The 15711-nt window shown below is 35.3% G+C and overlaps 1 protein-coding gene across 8 annotated transcripts in view; it reads right to left on the reverse strand.

Moving 5' to 3' along the window:
• syd (JNK-interacting protein syd) overlaps window positions 1-15711 on the reverse strand; it is a 77305-nt gene that overhangs the window by 33539 nt on the left and 28055 nt on the right. For 7 of the 8 annotated variants that reach the window (XM_071590843.1, XM_071590840.1, XM_071590839.1 and 4 more), the window contains 4 exons: window positions 6212-6268; window positions 4721-4868; window positions 3676-3869; window positions 452-649 (listed from right to left, as the gene is read on the reverse strand). In XM_071590843.1, the coding sequence (XP_071446944.1) occupies window positions 452-649; window positions 3676-3869; window positions 4721-4868; window positions 6212-6268 (597 nt within the window). The remainder of the gene's footprint in view (window positions 1-451; window positions 650-3675; window positions 3870-4720; window positions 4869-6211; window positions 6269-15711) is intronic. The other variant, XM_071590837.1, reaches the window with a different exon arrangement.

Raw genomic sequence — 15711 nt, forward strand, 5'->3', positions numbered from 1 at the left:
TGAATAAAGCAATCATTGAGAGCTGTTAAATTAGATATTATAGTTGGGCATATTTACCACAGCTTGTACCTTTAAACCAGTTGAAAGACCCATTACCATAAAAAATCTATTATAATACATGATTGCATAGCAATGAAATGGCAACCAGTGCAGTCACAGTCAACAAGTTAACTTTTCCGATGCTTTAAACATGCTCTTTATTCACAGTTAAAAAAGCCACTGAAATTTAGTGGACTTGAACACACTAACTAAAAGAAGACAACACATGAAAAACAGAGGTGAGCTATGAGAATTGCATGCTTTGGCAATAATACTAAATGATTGACAGACAATTTTGGTTTTAGTGCTGCAGATGTAACTTACTTAATTAACTTTAATTATTAATTGGTCTTTGCTACGGCATTTTTCTCAACATTCTTTAAAAAAAACTGAATAAACTAAAAAAACTCACGTATCAGCAACATCCAAATATTCAAGTGGAGGTGGACGACCAAAGTAATGGCCAGAATAATGTTTGCCCAGAGATCGCTTCCTCATGGTGTCCATTGCAGGAGATGAGTGATGACCTTGGGGACTGTAAGTAACGTTCAAGTTGGTCTTGGGTTGCAGGGATTGCTCATCTCCTGGTCCTCGAAAAAGACTATTGAAGCTAAAAATAGAAAATAGAGTAAATTCAAAGAGGTGACTTGATATTGAAACAACACACCTCCTATTTACATTGAAAAAAGTAGGTTAAAACATTCCATACAATTAGATAAAAGAAATACAGTATTAGGAAGTAAAAAGATATAATTACCAAGGTAGAAAACTAATAGGGGAGAAGAGGTGTGGTAGAAGACAGTGCAAGGATATGGAGGGTATACAGGGATCACAAGGGAAGGGTGAAATAGGTGCACTATACACCAATATGTGGAAATAATACACAGGGGACCTGGATGGTAAATGATATTAGGCCCGCAAGTACTAACATAGAATCATATTACTTATATGAGGATACTACTCTATGACCTGGTATATTGATTGCAAGATGGAAAGGGTATAAAGGTAATTGATATTAAATCAAATTTTGTCCTTATCCAACTAAACTAATCTTGAGTAAATAACGATACCGGTATCTTAATATGATATCTGTATTATACTTATTGAATATCTATATCATATTTTACTCATATAAAACTCATTAATCAAATCAAAATTAATGCTTGTTTCTTTTGGGACACATCATACCTAGACAGAATGGAGTGAGGGCTTCTAATTTTTTTGCTTAAATGGGGTAAAAATGCACAAAGTAATATAGGCTAGGTTTGACTTGGATATACTTCATGGACATTTTTGAGAACTGATTTTAGAAATTTTTTTTCTACACAGACGGCAACACCAGAACTAATATTTCTATTAATTCACTTTAATGAGGAGTGACAAACTGTCATGATTTATCTCTGCCTACTATATCATTTACATATGTACGAGGTTGGTCTAAAAAGATCTTGGCCTCACCCAAATATGGCATCACTAAGTGCATGATTTCTGTCTCTCATGTTGGCACAACTGAGTAGATGCCCAGCAAAAATGCAAGCCATTCCACCCAGCAGTTTGCTGTAGGCAGTCGTTTCATTTGGTTGCACTACATGTTTTGTCCGAAATAAGTGCACGGTTAAAATTTTTCATTGAATAAGTTTTAATGCCAACTGAAATTCATTTAAGGATTGTATATGTGTATGGCGACTCTTCTCCTTCAATTTCCACCATGAAGAAGTGGGCTACCGAGTTAGAATGGGGCCATGGAAGCCTTGAAGATGATCCATGTGAAAGATGTCCGAAAAGTAGACCAAACCAAATATCATTAATAAAGTGCACAATATGATTTTGGAAGACCGTCATAAGAGGTGCTAATACTTAAAATTGCTAATACTTTAGGGTTATAAAAAGAATGTATCAGTTGCATTTTGCAAGCGGAGTTACAAATGAAAAAGCTGTGAGTAAGATGGGTATCACTCACTGTGGATCAAAAATGCATTCAGACAACACTTTCCAAACAATTCTTGGTGCACTTTACAAAAAAACAAGAGTAATTTTCTGCATTAGTGTGCAACAATGAATGAAACATGGATTGGCTATTACACACCAGATTCAAAACAACAATCCTAACAATGGATAGAGGCCAGTTCTCCAGGTCCAAAGAATGCGAAAGGAATTCTGTTCATCGAATATCTAGGAAAAGGTAAAAAAAATAATTGGGGAGTATTATTCGACCTTTAAACGAAACTGGATGCAAAAATTCTTAAAAGCAGGCCTAATTTACAGAGGAAAAACACCGTTTTCAATCAGGACAATGCTACTCTCCACTAAAGTGTACTGATGATGGGAAAATTGAAGGATCAGCACTATTAAGTGACGGAGCATCCACCCTAATCCCTGGATTTGGCTTCCTTGGACATCCACCTCTTCTGAAAACTCGCAAGTCTCCTTGCTAGTCAACGTTTTTCATCTGATCAAGAAGCGAAAGTGGTTGTAGAAGAGTACTTTGCAGCTCATCTGGAAACTACAGAGACGGGAAACTACTGGAATACTACTGATGAATGAATTAATGTTAAATAATTATAAAGGAAATTATGTTGAAAAATAACACTTTTTTTTAAAACATTAATTGTTATTTTCATAATCACGGCAAGAAAGTTTTAGATCACCCACATACAAAATGAATTATGCTAACAACTTAGCAGATGCTTCTTAGATTGCAAAGAGCTGCTGCAATATTCGATAGTCTCAGATTATTTGTTTAAAAGTTAATTTTAAAAGTGCATCATTATTTCAGTAAACTGTTATACCAAAACTCAATGGTCTCAGATTATGTTTTTAACAGTTTACTTTTAAAGTGTATCAGTTTATTTTTTCAAACTCAGCGTTCTTTATGCTTGGAAAAATCAAATTGCATAGGAGGCCTCAGATGACATCGAGATGAAGAAATTGTTGAGGAAACTAAGAAGAGTATTATTTTATATAAATTTTGATCGATTTCAGCCTTCATTTAATTTTAAATACAAATTTTTTATTGAAAAGTATTGTCAGCCCCAATTATCATCAGGAATTTCATCAATTTGCATTCCAATCGCTCTTGCATTGGCATTCATGAACACACAAATTATTAGAATTTACATAATTACACTTCATTTTTTATTAAATGTTACATACAAATTCTACTGACTGCTTTTTCCTGTTTCATGTTATAAGCATTAATCAATTCACTAACAGTGCACGCCAATGATTTCACTCACCTCATTTCTCCTCTCACATTAAAATTTGTTTGAATAATCTAAAGACCTATTAAGTCAGAGCTTCACCTGGCAGACATTCTAAAATCACAAATTGATAACAATAAAAATGCTTTATTATTCATAATGTTTATCATTCATAAAGCCAACATAGAACTATACATAATTGTAGTTATATTAATTTGTAGGAGCTAAAATTGCTCTTTCACCCCACCATTCATCATAGTTAATATTAACTATACTGCAATAAAGATCAAATCACATGCATTAATGTTTTCTACCACAGCAGTATGTATATAAAATGGCCTACAATATCAATTAAATCCAGTTACAGTTGTACGGATAAATACAGCAAAGCCTGGCATAGCCACTAGTATGATGATTAAAATTATTTAATACTCACAACTGGAAAACGGTAAGAGTCTTTTTCTTGCGACTAATTGATGGGAGTTCATCTTTTCTTGCCCTGCAGGAGGCAGCAACCCGAACGGCTTCTTGAAGGTCCATGAATTTCTCCTTGTACTGATTTCTCTCCATGAGTACACGAGCCATTTCCATTCGAGTAAAACGTTTGCGCTGGGCCATAGGTACATCCTCCTAAGGAATATTAATGCCTCCAGCAAGCTTATCATAGCAAATATTATCATCAAGCATGACATAATTCTACAAGGTACATTCAGTGCCTACTATTCAGGAAATAAATTTATAGTAATTTATGAGATCAAAAGCTGCTTATAACTCATTTTAAATTTGCATCATACTGAATCAAAAACTTAACTTCAAATAAAACTTTGTTATCTCAGGCGTAACTTTGTGGAATTTGCATAACATATTGAAATGTAATGAAATAATTGAAATTGTAATTCCACACACTATATTTAAAAACACGACCCAGGTTTCGACGTTGAATGTCATGACGTTCAACGTCGAAACCTGGGTCGTGTTTTTAAATAAAGTGTGTGGAATTACAAAGTCAATTATTTCATTACATTTCAATATTCAAATGAAACCTTGAATTACATTAAACTTTTTCCTAAAGATAAATGAGATCTTAGAACATTTGAAGCATGATGACTCAAGATGATTATTACATAATGATATAATATTTTAAATACACATCACTTATGCCCTCCTAATTGTTTATAAAAGTATGAAGTTTTGAGGAAACATATAGCAATAAAGGAGATGACATCATTAAGGATGAAAATTACTTTAAATCACACCAAAAAATAATAAATACTGAAGACAAGAACATTATGCAATTTCCAATTTTTTTTCCATTAAATTTGTGAAAACAGATTCTCGAAATTTCAATCAATTTGAGATATCTTAAAGAATCGGCTTAAAATATTTATTCTAATAGAAGAGCTAATTTTTTACTCAAAATTAAGCAGGTGGAAATGTGCATATCCTAAATTTAATATTCCTTTTTACAGTGAAATTCAGACCTCATCATCCGATTTGGAGACTTTGACAGCACGTTCTGCTTCTTCACGCACACGCTTCAGTTCCTCCTCTAGCTCTCCCACTCGTTGTTTTAATCTCTCTTTCACCGTCTGAAGGGAACGAATTTCTTCACGAAGCATATCTTGCTCACTGAAAGAAGGCATTTATGTAATTTCTGTAATAAATACTTCAAAGACATTTGTGCATAGGGAAAAAGGAATACTAACGACTGGTGAAGTTCTAGAGTAACAGGATCAAAAAGGTCAAGATTTAGGTGTTTTGAGGCAAGAAGGAATTTTGAATGAAGCAAGCAAAATTCCTTGGTTGAATAACTATTTCTCAAATAGAATGCACTAATTTTAACCAGGAGGTTTAGCATTTGTCAAGTGACTTGTTTATATATACATACAAAGAACATTCCAAAAAAATATGCATCAAAACACAAACAATCATTTCTGTGTGAATTCATCCACAGAGTAGAAAATATATTATTTCATCTTATTATTTTACAATGGTAAATATAAGATGTGACATAAAAAAAAAACAAAAATGTATACATACATTTTGAGAAATGGTTATAATAAAATTACCACTTGCCATACCTTGATGACAAGTATTCATTTAGGTCAAAAAATAAATCTTGATAAAAAAAAATTTAAATTTAAATTCTTGATAAAGAGATTGAAAACAATACAAAATTAATGCAAATTTGAAAATATAGTTATCACCCAATTAGAAAATTCCCACTTAAGATACACATGCTGTTCTACAGAAGTGTTATTTCCCCCACCCCAAACTTTCCATTAAAGGCAATAGCAATAACTATAACCAAAAGCATGTGATTACCGCATGTAATGCTCATTATCTTAACCCTGCTGGACCTGCAATATACATATGCATTCCACCTACATACCTCAGTAGGTAGAAAGTAAAGCATCCATAAAAAAATGCAATATTTATATTAAAATTATTTTGACAACGGCTTAATGCTAGAAATAGCACAATGGAAAAATCTTTTTTGGAGACCGGGATTATAATTAATTCAATTTCCAATAAAGTACTTTATCCATTTAAGCTACCAAGGTACATGTGTATCACTGCAAATTTCTCAAGGATTTAGATGAAAAAGATTTTCTAACAAATTATTTAAGTAATCATGTACACAGCATCCCGATTTGCCGGTGTAGCATTTCCTGCAGTTTCATCGAGAAGTCTGTTAATTTTATACTTTGATTTGAAACTGGTTAAAACGTAATTATTAATTTATTGTGGTTTTAATACAGGGTGTTGACAGGCGTTCAATCAAAGGAAATTTTTCAAAATTACCCAGCAAATTGAAATGTACTTGTGTGTGTAAAAATAATCAACCTGGAGAGATATCAAAACAACACATGCTATTCATCTGAGCATAAAAATTATGATTGGCATAAATATGTTAAACCACTAATCAAATAAAAATAATATTATTAATAAAAGAAAAAATGAATGCTTACCTAGTCAATTCATCCACCTTCACAATTAAATCATCCTTAACTATGTTGAGGGCATTCCTAAAAGAAATAAGGATACGTTACTACGAGAGCAAACAGTTACATTAAGTATATTATTCTTTAATTTCACTGAACTACCATGAATGCCAAGGATTTACAAAAAAAAACATTACATCCAATACAAGAGTTTTCATTTGATAAAATGTTGAGCGTTAAGTGCGAATTGTCCTCAAAGAAATGGGTGTTATTGTTCAGACATTAAACAAAATTACAGTTAAACCCAAGGTGGTTAACTGTTCACAATTTCAACACATATAGTAATAAAATTTCATTTGTATGAAACTTATTACTATAAATTTCCATTCTAACAAAACTAAAACATTGACTCAAGGTACCCATAATATATTTGACCTCCATTATTACATAATAATGACATTTAAACATTTGAAACATTAACTGTGGTCCACAGTGAGAAAAAATCATTCCTTACAAAAAACTAGCAAGCAATCTGCTGGTTTCTTTTTATATATAGTGACCCAATCCACTTTGTTGTTGCTTCTACTCTGCTTTTTATATAAGCAGTAACTTGAGAACTCTTCAGGCTGTCTTTGATCCTGACTCTAAGAAATTTGGGTTGTACCAAATAGAACTGTCAAGAGTAGAAAATGCAACCATGGAAATATGTTTCCTGTAGGTGAGAATTTAAGCTGGTATCATATTTTGCCTTACTTAAAAGCTGAAAATTTTCTTTCAAAGGCTTTGTTTTTACACATTTATACTGCTATTCTTACTTAATATGATATAATTATTTTTTTAAATACCTCCATAGATTACAGAGACAGAAAAATACAGCCAAGTGCCGATAAAATGTTGATTTTTCTACTAACAATCACTTGTGAAATTTAATGTTACAAATTGACTATTTTTCACCCTAGCTAGCTTCAGAAAAATGAATTTTTAATTCAATTAGGAAAGTAACCTGACTTACAAGTTTTCATGTTTTTGTGTTTCCAATATAATTTATGAAATTAAATTATATAATCATGTTTCAAAATTCGAATGGCGGACAAAATAATTTATTTCATGCACACCAGACTCCTTATAAATGTATTATCAAAACTTAAATGAAGGAAGAAAATAAATATTAAATCTAGCACATTATAACCACATACAAATATTTGGACATATCCTTATATTTAGAAGCATTGATTATTAACACTATTCAAGTACATTGCGAACTAACATATGCAGAACATCAAGCCTAACACTGAAGAGTAAAAATAATCTAGAAGACTAGCAACATCAAACTACATGTAGCAATTTAATCGATAACAAAATAATTTTATGTCATTATTCACATTACTTAAGAAAACTCTTGCTAGTACATTTCCCCAATGCTTAAGGGTTAAGTTGAATGCTCCATTTTAACAGATTTGAGTGGAACATATTATCTCATCTCTTTTTCTCAACGACTTGAAATTGTGTGATTAAACAAGCAATCTAGGGAAAATTAGAGCAGCATTCTGCAGGGTCTGTGCAATAAATGCGCAAACTGGTGCAATCTGGTGGTCATGATGTGGACCATAGCCATACCTAATAATGGCGCTAGTTGCCTGAGACCCATTGAGCCATCTGTGCTTAGCAAATCGTCGAGCTGTGTGTATGATGCCAGTTATGTTGGTTTCTGTTGTCCTTGTTCTTACTGTTTGCCGAAAATGGAAATTGACGAAATCACGGAGCAACGAATCCAAATCAAGTTTTTTTTGTTAAGTGCGGTAAAAGTTAACAAGAAATTACTAAAATGTTGACAGCTGTTTACTGTGATAACGCCCAGACAAAAAATCTGATTTCAAGTGGATTAAGCATTTCTAAGATTGTCGACAAACGCCACGGATGATGTAAGGCCAGGACGACCTTCAACCACTTGCGCCAACAACAGCATTGATCGTGGGAAGTCCCCTGTCCTTACCGATTGTCGAAAACTGTCTGAATGATAGCTGATGTACTGAATTTATGAAAATCAACAGTGCACACTATTTTAACCGAACATGATGGATGGATCCTTCACCATGACAATGCACCTGCACGTTCAGCATTGATTGTTTGCTAGTTTCTGGAAAAAAATCAATCACAATCCTTCGTCATCCTCCTTATTCACCCGATCTCGCACCCTGTGACTTTCTTCTATTCCCAAAATGCAAAAATGTGATGAGGTGACATCACTGGGAAGATGTGGAGACAATAGAACAAGAAACGACGAGAAAACTAAAAAGCCTAACTGCCAAGGACTTCCACGGGTGCTTTAAACAGAGGAAAAGAAGATGGAATAAGTGTATAGCAAAGAATGAAGAGTACTTAGAAGGGAACAAAATCGATGTAGACTAAATTTTGTAAAATAAAGTTTCGATGGCCTCAGTTCGCGTATTTATTGGGCAGAGTTGTATAGTATAATTTAATAAATGGAAACTATTCATTAAAATAAAAAAAATCATGAAATAATGGATAAGAAAGGTGATTTAGGACCTCTAATTTCAAAACATAATAACTATTTAAAATACTGCTCAGAGCTATGATTTCTTTAAAGCTACGATTCAAAATAGGGGCCATCATCAAATATGTATCGATAATACAGGTTGTATACCACATAAGATTTCAAACAAAAATGGTTAATTAGGAAACATTTTCACAACTTTACTCAGTATCTTAACTCTTCCTTTGTATTATTTTGCCTTATATTTTTCATTTTTTAAAAATTATTTTTGTATAATTAACTAAAATTAGACACTTGCTCATTGTACATCATTTACATTATTCTGAGAATTAAAAAAAATATAACATGTGAATGTAGGAAGTGGTTCTTTCGGGTTTTCTTCCGCGTGTATCCATTTTTCGGACGATATTTCGCCAACGTTCCAGTTGGCTTCCTCAGGTCCACTGAAGTGCCGATGCAGGTTTTGGTCCAATATATATACCCTCCGTTTGGCGCCTATTTTTAGGAGGTGTGCTCTGATTCGTTGAAATCCTTGAGGACACGTTTCCACGCGCTGGCAAGGGGGTAGCCGTCCTCGCGGTTGAAATTTCTGGGCGTTTTTGCAATTTCAATTGCCTCTCTGATGATCCTTGGGTAGTAGCGGCCTTCTTTATTCAATAAAGTGGCGTTGTCAAACTCAATATTATGTGTCGGTCCACTCCAATGATGTTCAGCCACCGCTGACTGCTGGAACTGTCTATTTTTTACGGCCCTTCTGTGTTCTTGGACTCGGCATTTCAGCGCTCTTGATGTTTGGCCGATGTAGGAGTTACCGCAGCTGCATTTGATTTGGTAGATTCCTCCAGAGATGTCTTTTGGGAGGCGGTCTTTCGCGTTGACGAGGATATTGGCCACTTTGGTTACGCATTTGAACCTGGCTGAGACGTTGTGTTTCCGGAGGGCCCTCGCAATTTTTTTCCGTTGTTCCGGCGACGTACGGCAGGATAGCGTGTGCCGTCGCCTTTTTCTTAGGGCTAGTCTCGTCGGTCCTCTCCAGGGCCATCCGCTTCTTTCCTTCCACCCTGTGAATGGCGCTGCAATGGGGTCCCCACTCTCACCGGTGATCGCCAATCTTTTCATGGAAGCTTTTGAACGAAAAGCCTTGCAATCCTTCCACAAAAAACCCAAACTCTTTGTGAGATATGTGGACGACACATTTGTAATATGGCCCCACGGAAAAGAAGAACTCCAGAAGTTCCTGCAACACCTCAACGCACAAAATGGTGCTATTAAATTCACCATGGAGATGGAAACGGACAACCGGCTGCCCTTTCTGGATGTCCTGGTCGAGAAAAAAGAAAATGGGTCTTTGGGACACTCCGTTTTTCGGAAAAAGACCCATACGGACCAATATCTCCATGCAGACTCCCATCACCACCCTCAACAAAAAGCCGGAGTAATTAAAACCTTACTCCACCGAGCATGCTCCCTCTCTGACGCTGCCTCCATTGGAAAAGAAAAACAACATCTGCTGAAAACGTTCCAGATGAATGGCTTCCGGCGTGACAACATTCTGAAGATAATTCACAGGGTGGAAGGAAAGAAGCGGATGGCCCTGGAGAGGACCGACGAGACTAGCCCTAAGAAAAAGGCGACGGCACACGCTATCCTGCCGTACGTCGCCGGAACAACGGAAAAAATTGCGAGGGCCCTCCGGAAACACAACGTCTCAGCCAGGTTCAAATGCGTAACCAAAGTGGCCAATATCCTCGTCAACGCGAAAGACCGCCTCCCAAAAGACATCTCTGGAGGAATCTACCAAATCAAATGCAGCTGCGGCAACTCCTACATCGGCCAAACATCAAGAGCGCTGAAATGCCGAGTCCAAGAACACAGAAGGGCCGTAAAAAATAGACAGTTCCAGCAGTCAGTGGTGGCTGAACATCATTGGAGTGGACCGACACATAATATTGAGTTTGACAACGCCACTTTATTGAATAAAGAAGGCCGCTACTACCCAAGGATCATCAGAGAGGCGATTGAAATTGCAAAAACGCCCAGAAATTTCAACCGCGAGGACGGCTACCCCCTTGCCAGCGCGTGGAAACGTGTCCTCAAGGATTTCAACGAATCAGAGCACACCTCCTAAAAATAGGCGCCAAACGGAGGGTATATATATTGGACCAAAACCTGCATCGGCACTTCAGTGGACCTGAGGAAGCCAACTGGAACGTTGGCGAAATATCGTCCGAAAAATGGATACACGCGGAAGAAAACCCGAAAGAACCACTTCCTACATCAATAATCTCCGCGGAAGCCTACATGGAAACTTATAACATGTGAATGTATAACCCATACCACTTTTGCTTGGTTTTTATGAAATAACAAAATGATTTATTTCCAATTACTTACTATTTAAAAAATCCCATAACTCAAGCTAAGTACGAGTTGTATTTAAAGCAAATTTAAGCTGTCTTGGATGGGTTGCGCAACACAAAATGATAAATTAGCCACACTACATTTACCAACTTTGCCTGAATGCATACAAGGTATATACTTGTACAAGATTTAATTATTCCCACACTTACTCATAACCAGCATGTATGCTGCAAAAACAAATTCACCAAATCAGCAAGACTGGTGTGAAAAAATTAAATTTTGACACAACTGTGAGCTGATGCATCAATCAAAAGTCAGAATGGTTCACAGCTAATTATCCAAAAAAAAAATTTAAATATGACCTTTATAGCTAAACACCTTTACTCAAATCTTTTCTGACGACACTTTAGTTTAAAACATAAAGTGAAATCCATCCTAACATATCATGAGTTCCACAATATTCTTCATTTTCAAGTAATAGAGCATTCAACCAGATCTAACTGAGAAAGGTTATTTGAAATAACATTAATGTATAACAAAACTGTAAAAAATGTACAGCTATTGACATGCCATAGCAAGTATATCACAATGAACTACTTCACATATCATTGGCTTAAGCTGTAGTCATTACACACTGAATTACGGACACTTTCAGTAAAACCTCTAAAAGTGACCCTCTTTATATCAAAAGCCAATTCAAAATGAATTTGATACAATTCTAAAACCATGCCATCAAATCAAAAATCATATTTCATTCAAAACTTTATTTGTATGTTATTGCTACATACTTTGAACACATTAATGCAATTTATATTAGTAATATACTAATTAGGTGACTAGTGATTGTGAAAAAATTAATTATCTAAGGAAAAATGAAGAAGCACTCAAACATTTATAATTTATTAAAACTTTAAACATAATGACTACTAATTTGCAATCACTGTAACTTTACTATTACATAAGGGGCTATTACAAACTGCTCACTGATTGTGGAGAGATTCTGCCCATAGAAACCCACCACCTAAAACCAGTTTTACCACCAGAAGTGATGAGTGAGTTTTAAGCAGTATCATACCATGCTAAGGAGTTGGGAGTTTAACCACAGAAAACTACTTTCCCTTTGAAATTCCATCCAGTTACATTTTCGGATTGGGGAAGCTTGTTTGAGTCAAGTGGTCATTAGCTGTTGGTTTAAAACATTTCATTGGAGGGTATTTATCCTTATTGTTTAACATAAATACAGTATGATCATTTCGTAAAATCAGGAGAAATAACAGTGACAACATTACTTCTACTAAATATCTTCAAACAACTACTCCAGACTGTCATCATGATGATTTCATTTTCTCGCATGACTAGTAGCATAGTTTGGTCACGTTGTGCAGCACACATTAATTCCAATACTTATATTCATAATTCACTGTAAAACCCTTCAGTTTCAATTGGCATTAGTCACAGTAGCAAAATCAGTGGAATTCCACCAGGATTTTAATGAACACTTATGTCGAGAAATGTTTAGGAAATTTACAAAAGACAAATGGCTGTGATGTACAGAGAATGTATGAGTGATAACAAAAAAAGGCACTGAAGAATTTATGAAATACATTAGTTCTGATTTAAAGTTTGTAAGGTATTTTGTCTATGGTACATCATGGTGACATGCCTATTCTGTTGTTTTTACAATAGTTGTAAAAATATTATAGATATTAAAAAGCCTCCTAAATAATTAACCTGTCCACAGACAATGACCATAAAAAACCTCCTATTTTATGAATTCCCTTATTTGTTCTATTTCTATCCTCCTCAGAGTCAGAAATTTACCTTGGCTGAAATTCATATGACCAGCCATGAAAGTGAGCTTTACCAATGACTGATTATAGCTCATTTTAGTATATGTGATTTTGTTTGTCTAAAAATAAATATTTTCCTTGTAAAAGGGGGTCCCCTATAACTCCATCAAGTATCAATGTAATCATGTGACCAAAATTATGCAATGCTGATATCAAACAAACAAATACACCACCAAATACATTGTTTAACATTTTACGCAAAATATTATTTTATTTAGTTACATGTCAAACATTTAGACCATATAGATAAACAATTTTTCAGAAATATATATGCATACCAGGGCTGTCCAGAAAGTAGCTTATGTTTGCATGTAGCAAGCAAAGTAGTGGGGGGAGCTGAATGTTTGCTGTATTGACACATACACTAGGAGTGTAGGCCTCGAGTTGCAATGTTTGGAAAGCCACACTGCTTGTTGCTTGTTTACATTTGGGAGTCAAAATGAAAAATACATTTGGAAATCCCACCAAATGTAAAATCTATTTTGTGGTAAGTTTTTACTAGCAATAAACTTCAAAGCTGCTGACATTTATTGGGAAATTTGTGCTGTGCCCCGACTACATAATGAGTGACAGTGTTGTGTATCAGTGGTATTGTTAGTTTAAGAGTGAATGGACACCTGCCCATGATGTCCAAGAACTAGCCATCCATCATTTATTTCAACACAAGGTTAGGCTAATGGGGGCTAGGCACTGCGGTCCTTGTAATAAACATTGGTGCGGCCATTTTTACACTGAAAGCACCACTGCCTCACTCTGCACTTCACTCATTATTCTATCTCTGTACACTTCACAAAGTAGTCTATGAATTTCAATTTGCTTGTAGATTTGATCCCAATAAAACCTAACCACAGATCAAACTTCACAACTGGTGGGATTTTCTATTAGAGCACACATTTTAACAGCTCGCGGTGAGCAAAATAGAAGAACCACAGTTTGCACACTACCAGAGCAGGATGTGGGGACATTTAGCAACCAAGATGGTGGCTCTAACCCTACCCAATACTACACTAGGCCAAAACGCAAGTTGCTTTCTTGACAGCCCTCATATATATACATTTATGGAAAAGTTACCATGTGCTTTTTCATCTGCTATATTGCCTGATCACTAAAGACCCACTAGCCATTTCTAATTCAGACACACATAAATCAAAATGCTTTTCAACGGTCTGATTATTGAGCCAACACATTTCAGAACTGCCATGGTGTGGTCATATTATACCAATTGGATTCCACCCCAAATGTAGACTTAGAGAATGAACTTACAACTTCAAGGAGAGAATAGAAATATTCAAATAATATTGACAATGAAATAATTCTGAAAATTATAAGATATAATTATTACTTATAATATAATTAATACTTGCTATCCAATTAACCAGAAAAAAAGGTTATAATTTTATTAATGAATGATTGAAATATTCAAATGATCATAATGACTACTACTCTAATAATACGAGGTCTGTGCAATGAGTATTGCAAATTTGGAATTTTTGCGGGTTACGTATATTTGATATTCGATTTTTGTGGCCTTATGTTGGTACTTATGTGTCTCACTTTTGCTAAAAAGTTCGGCCATTTTTAATGTTCAGGTAATTGTTGACAGCTGTTTTGCTTGGACGTGTTTTGGTTTGTCTTTGATTTTTGCCTGTTCCAAAAAATGGATCAAAGAATCTGTATTAAAATTTTACGTGAAAAGCAAAATTAAGTGTGCAGATGCATTCTGAATGTTGACTGTGGCATATAAGAAGTTCCCTTGGACTGAAGCAACGTTTATCGGTGGTACAAAGTTTTCCCAGATGGCCGAGAAGATGTGAACGACGAAGTGAGTGCTGGATGCCCGAACACCCGATATTTACCAATGATTTGGGCATGGCACGGGTCGCCGAGAAATTCATTCATACCAAAATTGCTCAATTTTGACCAAAAAGAGCAATGCATTAATATTGCTAATGAGGTGTTGGACTCTGTCCACAACAACCAAAATTTGCTCCAAAGGGGCCTTAACTGGTGACAAATCATGGGATTATGGTTATGCATGCTCAATCATCCCAATGGAAGCTGCAGCACGAGCAAAGACCGAAAAAGCACACCAAGTTAAGTCGAATGTTAAAGTTTTGCTCACAGTTTTCTTCGATTGCAGGGGCGTGGTGCATCATGAGTTCTTGCCACAGAATGGTAAATAAGGATTATTATCAGCAAGTTATGCACAATTTACGCGAAGCAATCCACCACAAACGCTCAGATTTGGGGAAAAACGAAAATTGGCTTTTGCACCATGAAAACGCCCCCTGCTCACACATCATCGTTACTTGTGCGCGAATTTTAGGCCAAAAACAGCACAATAATGATGCTGCAGCCACTGCATTCCCAAGATCAGGCCCCCAGTGACTTTTTCTTGTTCCCAAAACTGAAGAGGCCCATGAAAGGATGACGCTATGCTACGATTGATGAGATAAAGACATAATTTTTGAAAAAAACACAGAGTCACGATACTTTTTGAACAGACCTCGTATGTTTTACAAGGTTTACCTGTATTTAGATTTTTGCAGATGTCTGTGTATGATTAAAATTGTTTTAAATAATAATTCTCTAATTAAAATTCCATGAGTGATAACTAGCAGTGAAGAAAAAGAGAGCTTAATTAAACCTTGCAGACACTCAACATTTTACACAGTCAGGACCTTTACAAAACACATTAATGAGAAATAACATGCATAACATTAGCATTGTGCTAATAATGATAATGTTGATCTAAGAATACTCACTGCTATATATTACTATGCATGATCAATTTATTCAGCTAG

This window comes from Hetaerina americana, unplaced genomic scaffold (assembly GCF_022747635.1).
Source record: "Hetaerina americana unplaced genomic scaffold, ioHetAmer1.1.p SCAF_4, whole genome shotgun sequence".
NCBI classification, from domain to species: domain Eukaryota; kingdom Metazoa; phylum Arthropoda; class Insecta; order Odonata; family Calopterygidae; genus Hetaerina; species Hetaerina americana.